General features: G+C 46.7%; 1 protein-coding gene across 3 annotated transcripts in view; it reads left to right on the top strand.

The window, feature by feature from the left end:
• LOC139276013 (glycerol kinase) overlaps positions 1-12,631 on the top strand; it is a 174,755-nt gene that overhangs the window by 76,052 nt on the left and 86,072 nt on the right. For all 3 annotated transcript variants that reach the window (XM_070893358.1, XM_070893356.1, XM_070893359.1), the window contains exons 7-8: positions 5,200-5,309; positions 7,068-7,134. In XM_070893358.1, the coding sequence (XP_070749459.1) occupies positions 5,200-5,309; positions 7,068-7,134 (177 nt within the window). The remainder of the gene's footprint in view (positions 1-5,199; positions 5,310-7,067; positions 7,135-12,631) is intronic.

Here is a 12,631-nt window from a genome sequence, read left to right as displayed (position 1 = left end):
TGGGCCTCACAGTCTTAGTATCCCACAGCTTATTAAATGCTCTCTCGTTCATGATCGATTGACTCACCCCCCGGTGTCCAGTTGCATCGATACCGGTATCCTGTTAAACTTCACAGTAATCAAAATTGGTTTACTCTTGGTTATGAAGGAGTGCCGTCCATACACTTCCTCCTCTGGTATCTTGGATTGTATATCCGGATCCGTGCTAGTCTGACTCTCATCCTCCACGTGGTGTGTCGCAGCTCGCTTGCTCATCTGCGTGCGTGCTGCTCAGTGGCCTCCAACAATGATGCCATCTGGTGGCTGCCAACAGAATGTACATACATGACAATCCGTCAAGTGACAGATGTTCTCTATAAGAGAAGGAGCGACTACATTTTCTTCCCAATGAGCAGGGAGAAGCAGTTGGAGTGGCAGAGAGGATTCCTGGGCTTTGCGGGCGTCCCCAGGGTGCAGGGCATCATATACTGCACCCACCTCGCCACAAAACAATCCTGAAATGTTCAGAAACTGCACGGGATTCCACACCGCAAACTCATGGCAGTTGATGCCCCTGCGCCAGACTGGTGTGTCCAGTGTGTTTGCTGGCCCAAACCGAGATTGCAGCTAGGTGCTCTGAGACGAGGCTACTCACTCCCCTTTGCAGCCCCAGGACTGCCACGGAGCAAGCCTACGCTTACTCTCATTCAGCCACCAGGTGCTTAATTGAGTAGTGCATCGGGATCTTTAAGCAGAGGTTCCATTGCCTGGATCGCTCTGGTGGAGTGATGGTAGCCTGAGCGGGTCTCCCTATTTGTGGTCGTCTGCTGCATGCTTCACAACCTGGCAATCATGAGGACACTACCGTTGGAGGACGAGGCAGCAGTACCACCTGAGGAGGAGGAGGCACAGGAGCACGATGCGCACGAGGAGGAGGCGCCAGAGGAGGACCAGGGTGCGGGTCGCCGGCTGTGCTTCCGAAAGGAGGTCATTGATGAGATATGCCAGCTCATCAATGGGGATCTGCAGCCTACCAGCACCATCAGGACCGCACTGCCCACTGAGGTAAAGGTTACTGGGGCATTATCCTTCAACGCATCGGGCTCCTTTCAGGCTTCAGCTGGCGACATCTGTGGTATCTCGGCACGCCACACATTGCTCCATTCAACAGGTGACTCAAGCCCTTTACACACGCAGAATGGACTTTATAAGATTCCCTATGACCAGGGAGGCACAGACTGGGAGGGCTTTGGGTTTCTCAAGAATAGCAAACTTCCCCAAGGTGCAGGTAGCAAAAGACTGCACGCACATTGCCCTGAAAGCACCTTTAAAAGATGCAGAACTGTTTCATAACCGAAAGGGATTCCACTCCCTGAATGTGCAGCTCGTTGTCAACCACAACCAAATAATCATGGCAGTTAATGGTATATTTCCAGGCAGCATCCATGATGCGCACATCCTGCGTGAGAGCGCTGTCTCTGACCTGTTTAACAGTCAGCCACAAGGTCATGGTTGGATGCTGGGGGATAAAAGATATGGCCTTGCCAGCTGGCTTATGACCCCACTGCGTAATCCCTAGACGGAAGCAGAGAAGCAATATCATTGAAAAGACAATTGGAGTGCTGAAGCAGCGCTTCAGATGTCTGGACCACTCTGGAGGCAGTCTACAATAACACACTGACCAGGTCGCTGAGTTTATTGTGGTGTGCTGCATATTGCATAATCTAGCTATAAGGAGAGGACAACAATTGCCAGATGGGGCTGCCGGTCCAGCTCAGGAAGGAGCGGAGGTGGAAGAGGCAGATGAGGAGGAGGTTGGTGAGGACCTCTGGGAGGACAATCAGCCTGGCGATAAATCCATGGACCCACCCCCCGCCCCTGCAAGACTGGAAAAAACGCGTGGGAGTTACGCGGCTGCAAAGCTGTTGCGCCAGCAGCTCATAAATGAATGCTTTGCTTGAACTTACATTGGGGACAGTTACAGTTATGGAAAGACAACAGTTGCAGTTGCGTTACGTTTCATCCTTGCCTAGTCTGGCCTGGCCATTGTTTACCAACAGTTGTATTCATGTTTTACCTTAACTTACATTATTAGAAGACACTGCACAACAATTGTAAAGTGAAATAATTTTTTTTAATGAGTTAATAAAATGTAAGAATTATTTAAATGTAACACCCCTCACCCCCACCCCAACAGTAAATTTAAAAACAACAATGAACATTATAACAAGAACAACTGTAACATTCAAACAACAATAAAGCAACCCCCTCCCTAGCTGCGGCCACGTTTCCCTCCAGGTCCTGTACCCCACCGTGTCTTAACCCCACACGTCTGTTTTGGTCCCCGGGTACCAAGATGAGTCTAGCAGGTGATGGCAAGACTTCCTGCCGTGGCAGGGTGACGGTGGCTCAATCTTCTGTTGGTGTGTTAGAGGGGAGAAGACGAAGCTGTGCAATCATCTTCCGAGTCAGAAGGAAGTTCTTCCTCCTGACTCACTTGTGTGCTGGTGGTATGTCTGATGGCACCTTGGAGTTCAGTGCCATGTCCCGCCTCTGTCGCAAGCCGCAAGGCATCGACGGAGACGGCCGTCGCACGCATCTCCCGGATCATCTGCTGCATATCCTCCGAATTGCGAGCAGCCACCTGCGACATGTCCCTCGTGTATACCACGAAAGCCTGGAGTAGCTCACGACTTGTCGCGACACTCTCCATCCACAGTCTGGTCAAGCCCTCGATCTGATTGGCCAGTGGAGGCGTGTGCTGACCTCGCTTACCCGACTTCCGTGGGGTCGGTGTGAGCATAACGTGCCTTGGCGTCGCCGGCTGCAAGCCGCTTGGTCCTGCTACCTCTTCTGTCGAAGCCGACGTTGTGGCCGCAGGTCCCACAGATACATCAATCAGAGCCAGGGAGATGCTAGGGGCATCCTCCTCCATTTCGATCGCATCGTCCTCCTCCTCCTCAGGCTCAGTTGTATCTTCCTCCTCCCCTCCAGTGGTGAGGACCACCTGTAGCTGGAGAGGTTCCGGTCACGCCTCGCTGTGCAATGGGTGTTGTTGATCTGCAAAACACAATTGAACTTATTGAGCTTATTAGAATGGAAGGGCATACAAAGGAGGAGCAGCAGTACTACAATAACTGAGACCAAGAGATGTTACATAACAACGCATCACACGGTAGTACATATGGTGGTAAATCCAAGTTGAAATTCAGTGACCCAGAGAGCTCTGGAGGCTGGATCAGTCGGAGAAAGACAGAATGATAAGGGAGTGAATGTTTATGATTGCATGGGAATCAGGATAGCTACATGGATAACATGACACATTCGTATATTATAATGAAATGACATTACATTACTTTAACACTGCTTGACGCATTACTCACGTGACTCAAGCGAGCGAGTGTGGCCTCCGACCAGTGCCGTTGCCCGTTCCTCCAACTCTGTGAGGATGGCGAGCTGGGCAGGGCCTCCTCCTGTGCAGCTGCACTCAGCCCGATTCTTCGCTAACTTCTTTTGCAAACGTGAAAATAGCATGGCTTAAGCTAATTGACTAGGTACTATCATGGAAAGACAGCAGTCTCCAAAGTTATATGCCAATAGGGTTTATATCCACAATTGATGCATGGTTATAACAGATCGTGTTTAGGATCTAATGCTGGACACAAACATCCCTCTCGACTACAATCTCTATTGAAGAGCCCCCGGGGGTGGTGGGAATCAGGATAGCTGCTGAACTCGGCAATGACAGGAACTAATGTCCCAAAGTGTCCCAGGGCAGACAGTGAGCAAGGGCAGCTCTCCCCAGTCCATGCTGGGTCACTGTGTAAGTCACTGTGTCAGCAGCCAGAGAGACTTAAAAAGGGCGTAGGTTCATAGCCCTGTCCAGATCTTAGCAGAGAATATTTGTAATATATGTAAGAATAACCAGCTTAATTTCTTTTATAATTATAATTACAATTTGTATCATTACAATATAAAATCTATACTTACTCTTGCCGAAGCAACCAGGCTGTTCCAGCGCTTCCAGCACTGGTCGGACCCTCTCACCTCGTGGGACGCCGACGAGACCACCTCAGCGATCTCGCTCCAAATCTTCCTGTAGGCCCAGGGTGGAGATTTCCCACGCCCACCCCGGGTTAATTGGGCTTACTGTGAGTGCACCTCCCCGATAGGTGCACTCCCCAGTGGCAAGGGTTATCCAAGATGACTGGAGACCAGCTTTGCTGCACAGACCTAGTGTGCACACATATCGCAGTGTGGGCTGGTGCATTTATATAGGGCTTTGGTGAGACCACACCTGGTGAACTGTGTGCAGTTTTGGTCTCCTTGCCTTAGCGTGGGTACAACGAAGGTTCACGCGATTGATTCCTTTGGATGAGAGGGCTGTCCTGTGAGGAGAGATTGAGTGAGTAGAATGGGCCTGTATTCTTTGGAGAATGAGGTGATCTCATTGAAACATGTAAAATTCTTAGAGGGCTTGATAGAGTAGATGCTGCGAGGCTGTATTCCCTGGCTGGAGAATCTAGAACTAGGTGCCATTTCTCAGGATAAGTGGTCGGCCATTTAGCACTGAGATGAGGAGAAATGTCTTCACTCCGAAATTTGTGAATCATTTGGATGCATAGTCGATGAATATATTCAAAACAAAGAACGATAGATTTTCAAGGGATTTGGGGATTGGGTGGGAAAGTGTTGAGGTTGAAGATCGGCCGCGATCTTATTGAAGCGTGGAGCAGGCTCGAGGGGCCAAATGGCCTTATCCTGCTCCTATTTATTATGTTCTTAGTCTATCTCTCCAATGTTGCTCTAAACTGTTGAGAATTTCTCCAATGTGTAATACCACCTTGTTGCCCTGAAACATTGTTTTTTTACAATTGTAATGCAGATTAGGATAAATAAAAACTATGAAAGCGTTGGCCTGTTCAGGCAATAATTCTGACCTTTGATTATCATAATACATTCAGTAATCTATGCTCCAAATCAATCCTTGCTCCAAATACTCAAAATTTTAATCTTGAAGCCTGTTCGGAAACAGTACAAAAACCACCAGGCAATTTAGAAAGAATGTATAGATAAAGATTCCGACCAAAGTACTCAGTGAAAAGTTCAATTGGAGAACTTTGGACTGTTCATTCAGTGTCATTATGCTTGTAATAAAGTGTAAATATTTGTTTATTTCATATGTTACTTTGATAATGAAGTCTCTGTCTGTGGCTTTAGTGTTTGACAGGTGCACATGACACTGGTGTTCACTGTACAGATGTGACGAATGCTAGCAGAACTATGCTGTTCAACATCAACACCCTGAAGTGGGATCCTGAGCTCTGTCAGTAAGTTGTATCTAATGAAACATTTCCATTATTGTATGGAGTGATCACAATAATGATCAAGGTACAGAGAAACTGAATAGGCACACTGGCTAGCTTCTAAACTTCATATGAGATGCTGTTTGCAAATTTATTAATTTCCAAAATTATATTTTGTTCACACTAACTTTGAAATGTTATATATCTTGGTGTATGTTGAATTTAACAATTGAAATGAAGGTTTTATGCACTGTTAGCTGATGGAGGACAATTGTGAGCCATGTTTCAAATTTTAGGGGTGTTCATTTTCACATAGCCAGTAAATAGAAGGTTATAGCACAAAAAAGGGCCATTTGGCCCACTGTGTATGTGGGTCTTTACGAGAGGAATTTAAACTAATTCTACTGCCCTGTTCTCTTCCTCAAAGCCTTCATCAGCTTCAAATATTTACGGTAACCATTGTATGTCATTGAAGAATCTAAACTGTCCATTTGATTTTCATTTCTTTGTGTGTTTGATTTATTTAGAACTTAATAATTAATTTGAAAATAAATAAAATGTGTGAGGTCGTTTTGAGGGGTTTCTGAGAAATGTGATCATGTTCTATATGCAAGTGTTTCTTTCATCTCTTGAACATTATTTTTGAGCACTATAATTGATTCATGGGAAGAAAGTGATTGCTTCAGTCATTATTTGGTAACCACTGCTTATTGGTCCCTGGTAATCACTTGAATGTAATGAGGAATGGCTTCACAATGATAAGTGATTTCATGGTGCAGTTTCAGTTGACATTTCTTGCGCTGCAAAGAAAATTACCTTCAAAAGTGTTTGTGCTTCTTCAGATCTAATTAAAATGATTCAATAACTACAGCATAATGACTATTGTTCCAAAGGAACAATTTTTCAATTGATACTCTTTTTAAGTTTTGAAATCAACAAAGACTGACTAATGTAACTGCTGCAATAGTGGATTTTTGAACATCATGGGCTGGATTTTCAGTCTTCTGCCGCCACTATTAGCACCCAGAGGGGTGGCAATGGCGGCGGGAAGCACTTCCGGGCGGGTGGCCAGTTTCCATCATCCTGCCAGGACATTCAATGCCGGTTTCGATGGGGCACGGAGCATCACCGCCAGGAAGTGGCGAGCCGGTGTGCAACGCCCCTGGTTGCAACACCGGCTCAATATTTGGATCATGCCTGACCCATAGCGCTGCATAGAGCACCCTGGTGGGAACGCCTGTGGAATCTGGTGTTCCAAGCTGTAACAGCCACAGTGAGGTAAGTAATGAGGTAAGTGTGATTGATTTTTTTTTTGTGATTTATGTTGTGGTGGCATGAGTTATTTATTTGATGGGTTTTTTCAAAAATGTTTTTCACCTGAGGCCTCTCTTGGGTCGCTCCAAGGCCGGCTCTTTAGCTCGGGATTTTCACTTGCTCAGCTGGCCTAGCACCCTAAAAGAGGTGTACAACGCCTCGCTTAGCACTCTGCTCCAAACTCAGGACTCAGCTGATGAATTTTGCGGTGATAGACGCAAACCATTTGCCAGTGCAAAATTTACTGCTCCGCCTGGATTAACGCTGCAACAGAGGAATGACCGAATTTTCAGCCTCATAAAGGGGAAGTAGAGATATCCACAGAGCATTAGTTTTATCTTTAAACGTCAACGTTTGGACATTTTGGTGGGTTTTTTGTTGGATGCAGAGTGCTGCTTCAATAATCAAATGATTAATTGGCTCTTTTTTGATTTTTCTGGTATATAATTGCTTTGTTTGCTATTCCAGATTCTTTGACATTCCAATGAATATTCTCCCAGAAGTAAGAAGTTCATCAGAAATTTATGGATTAATGGTGAGTCAATCCAAATGACTTGTACATTATTAGCAACAGAGGCATTCATATTATAGTTGATAGTATAAGCTACTTGATTCATTGTGCTAAATGTAAGTTCTTGACAAAGTTACTCGTATTCTTGATTTTTTTTTAAATTGTAAAATTTTCCTGAATTGATGTTGGATAACCTCCTCAACTAACAGTATTCTTACTTTGAAACATACAAACTTCTTCCATGGCTTGACAAGGTAGATGCAGGGAGGATGTTTCCCCTGGCTGGGAGTCTAGAACCAGGGGTCATAGTCTCAGAATAAGGGATCGGTCATTCAGGACTGAGATGAGAAATTTCTTCACTCAGAGGGTGGTGAATCTTTGGAATTCTCTACCCCAGAGGGCTGTGGAGGTTCAGTCTTTGAATATATTCAAGCCAGAGATCGTTAGATTTTTGGATATTAAGGGAATCCAGGGATATGGGAATGGTGCAAGAAAGTGGAGTTGAGGCAGAAGATCACCCATGATCTTATTGAATGGTGGAGCAGACTCCAAAGGGCCGAATGGCCTACTCATGCTCCTATTATATTCTTATGTTACTTTTTACAACTGAGCAATGAGACGAAACAGAACAATGCTGAGTCCCAACTCTGGTGAAATAGTTCACTGAGTGGGTGATGAATAGAGGTCCAGGTCTGCTGAAGGCCACAGGTGCATACCTATGTCTCCCACATCATGGGCCCAAGTTTCGGCCTCAGTTGCTCCTAATTTTTTGGAGCAACTGGTGTAGAACGGAGTATCTTAGAAATTCAAATTCTCGGCATTTAGTTTGCTCCAGTTAGAACAGTTTCACTTTGGAACAGAATTTTTTTTTCAAAAGGGGGCGTGTCCGGCCACTTACGCCTGTTTTCAAAGTTTTGGCAGTGAAAACTTACTCCAAACTAACTTAGAATGGAGTAAGTGAAGAATCAAGCATAGGGAATCGGGGCGGGGGGAGGGGGGGGTTTAAAGGGAAGTTTACAAACATTAAACACTTCAGTTTTACAAATAAAGAGCCATCATCAATAATAAATGATAAAAACATCAATAAATCAACCAATAAATCAATCAAAAAAAATTAATAAGAAATAATTTTTTTTTTAAATCAATAAATAAAACATTTTCTACTTATCGACTGCAGCACCGGGAGCCCTCCAACAGCGTGCTGGGATGCTCCCCGCCCCCCCAGTGTATCTCTCAGTGTCTCTCACTCTCTGTCTGTCAGTGTCTGTGTTTCTGACAGCGAGAGGAGGGGGGGCAGGGGGAGGGGAGGAAGGAGGGGGAGGGGAAAGAGGGGGGCAGGGGAGGGGAGAGAGAGGGGGTGGGGGGGAGGGAGGGAGAGGGAGGTCAGGTCGGGTGGGGGGGGGCGGGAGTCTGGTCGGGTCCGGTCCGGGGACGGGGGGGGGGGGGGGGGGGAGTCGAGTCGGGTCGGGAGGAAGCAGGAAGCAGGAGCTGGGCGTGGGAGGCAGTGATTGAGGGAGTGAATGTTTAAGGTGGTGGATGGGGTGTCAATCAGGCGGGCTGCTTTATCCTGGATGGTGTTGAGCTTCTTGAGTGTTGTTGGAGCTGCACTCTTGCAGGCAAGTGGAGATTATTCCATCACACTCCTGGCTTGTGCCTCGTAGAAGGTGGAAAGGCTTTGGGGAGTCGGGAGGTGAGACACTCGCCACAGAATACGCAGTCTCGGACCTGCTCTTTTTGCCACAGTATTTATGTAGCTGGTCCAGTTAATTTTCTGGTCAGTGGTGAGCCCTAGGATGTTGATGGTGAGGTATTTGCCGATGGTAATGCCGTTGAATATCAAGGGGAGGTGGTTAGACTCTTGCTTGTTGGAGATGGTCATTGCCTGGCACTTGTATGGCGTGAATGTTACTTGCCACTTTGCAGTCGAAGCCTAAATGTCGTCCAGGTCTTGCTGCATGTGGGCATCCCCACTTCTAACCTTATGATAGAGGGACAGTCATTGATCAAGCAGCTGAAGATGGTTGGGCCGAGGACACTGCTCTGAAGAACTCCTGCAGAGATGTCCTGGGGCTGGATGATTGGCCTCCAACAACCACAACCACCTTCCTTTGTGCTAGGTATGACTTCACCCAATGGAGAGTTTCCCACTTTTCCCATTGGCTTCAATTTTACAAGGGCTCCTTGATGCCACACTCAGTCAAATGCTCCCTTGATGTCAAGGGCAGTCACTCTCACCTCACCTCTGGAATTCAGCTCTTTTTGTCCATTTCTGGACCAAGACTGTAATGAACTCTGGAGCTGAGTGCTCCTGGCAGAACCCTGGCTTAATGTTAATGGTAGAGTGAGGGATATGCCGGGCTATGAGGTTACAGATTGTGGTGGAATACAATTATGTTGCTGCTGAGGGCCCACAGTGCCTCGTGGATTCCCAGTTTTGAGCTACTCGATCTGTTCTGAATATATCCCATTTAACACAGTGGTAGTGCCACAAAATACGTTGGTGGGTGTCTTCTGTGTGAAGATGGGACTTCATTTCCACAATGATAGTGCTGTGATCACTGCTACTATCAATGCTGTCATGGACAGATGCGTCTGCGACAGGTAGATTGGTGAGGACGAGTTCAAGTAGGTTTTTCCCTCGTGTTGGTAAATGGTTTGTTAGAGAAGATATTGTTTATTCACTTTTCAGATTTCTCTCATCCTATAAAAGGTGAATATATTCCTTGGAAGCAACAGAATTTCTTTTAGCCATTAGTATCACTGTTAAACTGTCAAGACAAATCTTTTTAAGTTTAGACCAATATGACCGTGCACATATGTTATTTAATGCTAATCAAAATTAATGTTATTGTTTCATGCTGTTTTTCTTTAATTTCACAATCCATGATTTGGCACAAGTTCTTATCAGGCACAGCGGTTAAAATCAGGGCTTTTATCTATTTGGTTTATTTTGTGTGTTTAAAAAATTGTTTGTGTTTTTTTGAGGGGAGTGGAGACTGGCATTGGTTAAGTTTTAGATTAGCCATTGTTAGCTGTAAACACAATTCATCTGATCTCATTTCTCAAGACAAGCAATAATTTATATTGACATCAATGTTCCCTGCAGGCTGTGCTTTGTTCTGCGCGGCTTGTTTCTTTGAATGCATGGTCCCTTTAAATTTCTGTGCATGCAATGCAAAAACTGGTGAACGACCTATGCGAGCTCTTTCAGATTACTGCATGTCCGCGCGCGCATCGTAGCGGGAACATTGGTTGGCACTGAGTGCACTAAATACAACCGGATCTATAGCGCCTGATAGTAGAAAGTATATTCTTTCAGGACGATCATGGAAGAGAAGGATGGGAATGAAAATCATATGAGGTGTCTGATGTATTATAAGGCATTAGATAATGTTCAAGAATTAAGGGCTCAATTTTCCCCAATGCCGTTTTTTGGCGTATTGCAAGAGTTACGCCTTTTTTTTTTGGCCCCGACTACTCCAAAAAGAAGCCAGCCAGTTTCCGTGTTCTATTTTTTGAAACTGGCGCCGCGCAGCCCGTCCTTTAGCCTAATATCTGCACCGAAAACACCCCCCCCGCTCTCTTCCCCCTGCCTCCACCCTCCCCCCCCCCCCCCCTCCCCACCCCGCGTATGCGCGAAAAAAATTGACGTTTTTGACATGACTGCTCAGGGCGCACATGCCCAGTACAGCTCCCGGTCTGCATTCGGCCATTTTTAAACAGCCAGTTGTGTGTGAGAACTTTAATTCTCATTGGAAAAATCGGAGCTGCAATACAATATGCAACGCGGCTCAAGGACCAAGAATTTCTTACAGGATGAAGTGGAGGCACTGGTTACTGTAATTGAGGCCAAATGGCACAAGCTGGACACCAGCAGAGGTCATATAAAAGTTGCAGAAGATTACTGTGCAATGGTGACCACCCCGAGGTCTGGAGGCCAGTGCAAAAAGAAGTGGCAGGACCTTGGTCAAGTAGTTAGTGTAAGTAATATTTTCATTTTTCAATGGAATTGCAATTGTAAATGTGACCATCTGTTTATGTCCCATCCAGCAGATAGACACCCACTCTTAAAAAGTTATATTTTCATCTTTGCAGAGGAAGGTGGCACACACACAACAAAAGGGAAAGAACTCGAATAGGAGGAAGACTGGTAAATCTGCACCCTTGGAAGAAAGGGTCGCTGCTTTGATGGAGAAAAGCAACCACCTCTGCACAAGCTGGGCCCACACTCGAGGGAGAGGGTAAGTCCTGCAAATTGCACAGTCTGGCTTTGCTAAATATCAAGTACTGCGCAGGCTAGCCATGCTTCGGTTCATGGGGATGTTTCCGTCAACTACGCTTCGGTTGATGCAATGTGCTATCATTCATCGTGGTCCTTCAAATGAGCCTGCTGCCTGCGCTGTGTGAGCCTACTCATGCCACCCACCCTGCCCCCTGCTCTGCTGCTAACCATTTGTTCTAATTTGCAGAACTTGAGGCCAACCCCAGCAAGGCTGAGCCGATGCAGAAGAAGATTCAGATGTGGACGAGCCTGAAGAGGAGAACGTCTTCCAGATCAAGAGCATGGGGGTGAGGGTAAGGGGGAGATGGTGGATGAAGCCCCCACTGTTGTACTCACTCTGGAGGAGGTGCAGGTGCTGCCCTTTGAGGTGCCAGTCCCTTTTCTGAGTGGTACAAGTGTTGGGACATTCCATGGCTTCTACACAATCCGAGGCTAGGGATTCCAGTGGGGTGCAGCGAGGCACATACAGGGCCCCACCGTCCAAGGCTGCGGGTCCCAGTGGGATGCAACAAGGCACACCCAGGGCCCCACCGTCAAAGGCTGTGGGTCCCAGTGGGATGCAGCGAGCCATACCCAGGCTGAGGAGGGAAGGAGAGCTCGACAGCGCTCTCGTGAGATGCAGGATCTAACAGATGTGGTTCAGATGATGGCGCAATGAGTGTGGAGAGCATTGACCTTACACGATCACTCCTGGACCCCATCAGTGGGGTGGGTGATGAGGTATCGGGACTTTCGGGAGAAGTAACATTGTCTGGGCACATGATGGAGGGAATTTCGCAGACAGCTGGTACAATGGACTCAATTTTCCCCAGTGATTTGCGCCGTTTTTTTGGAGCAGGATGCTTTTTTTGGCCTAAATGTAAAAAAACACAGTTTCCCCAATCAATTTGCACCAGCATAACTCAGTTAATTACGATTTTTTTAGGTACGTTTTTTTTTTCAGCCAAAGGGGGCGTAACCTGCCACTCGTGCCAATTCTGGCCATTTAGGCAAGTTTGGCCAGCTGAGAGTTACTCCAGTTCTGCTTAGGCCAGCGAATGTGGCCTCTGCAGAAAAACCTTCTGGAGAGTTAAAGAAATCGGTGCAGGTGAGTGCAGCAGATGCCCGGACAGCAGCAGCAGGAAAGGTAAGATAGAGGAGGAGAGAGAGGTAGGTGGTGGGGGAGGGGGTGTGGTGGGGAGAGAGGGGATGGGAGGAAGCCTTTTGGGTGTAGTTAGGTGCGGGGTTTGGGAGGGAGGA

This window comes from Pristiophorus japonicus, chromosome 11, assembly GCF_044704955.1.
Source record: "Pristiophorus japonicus isolate sPriJap1 chromosome 11, sPriJap1.hap1, whole genome shotgun sequence".
NCBI classification, from domain to species: Eukaryota; Metazoa; Chordata; class Chondrichthyes; family Pristiophoridae; genus Pristiophorus; species Pristiophorus japonicus.
Note: the sequence above shows the minus strand (reverse complement) of the source record. Positions and strands in the feature narration are given on the sequence as shown.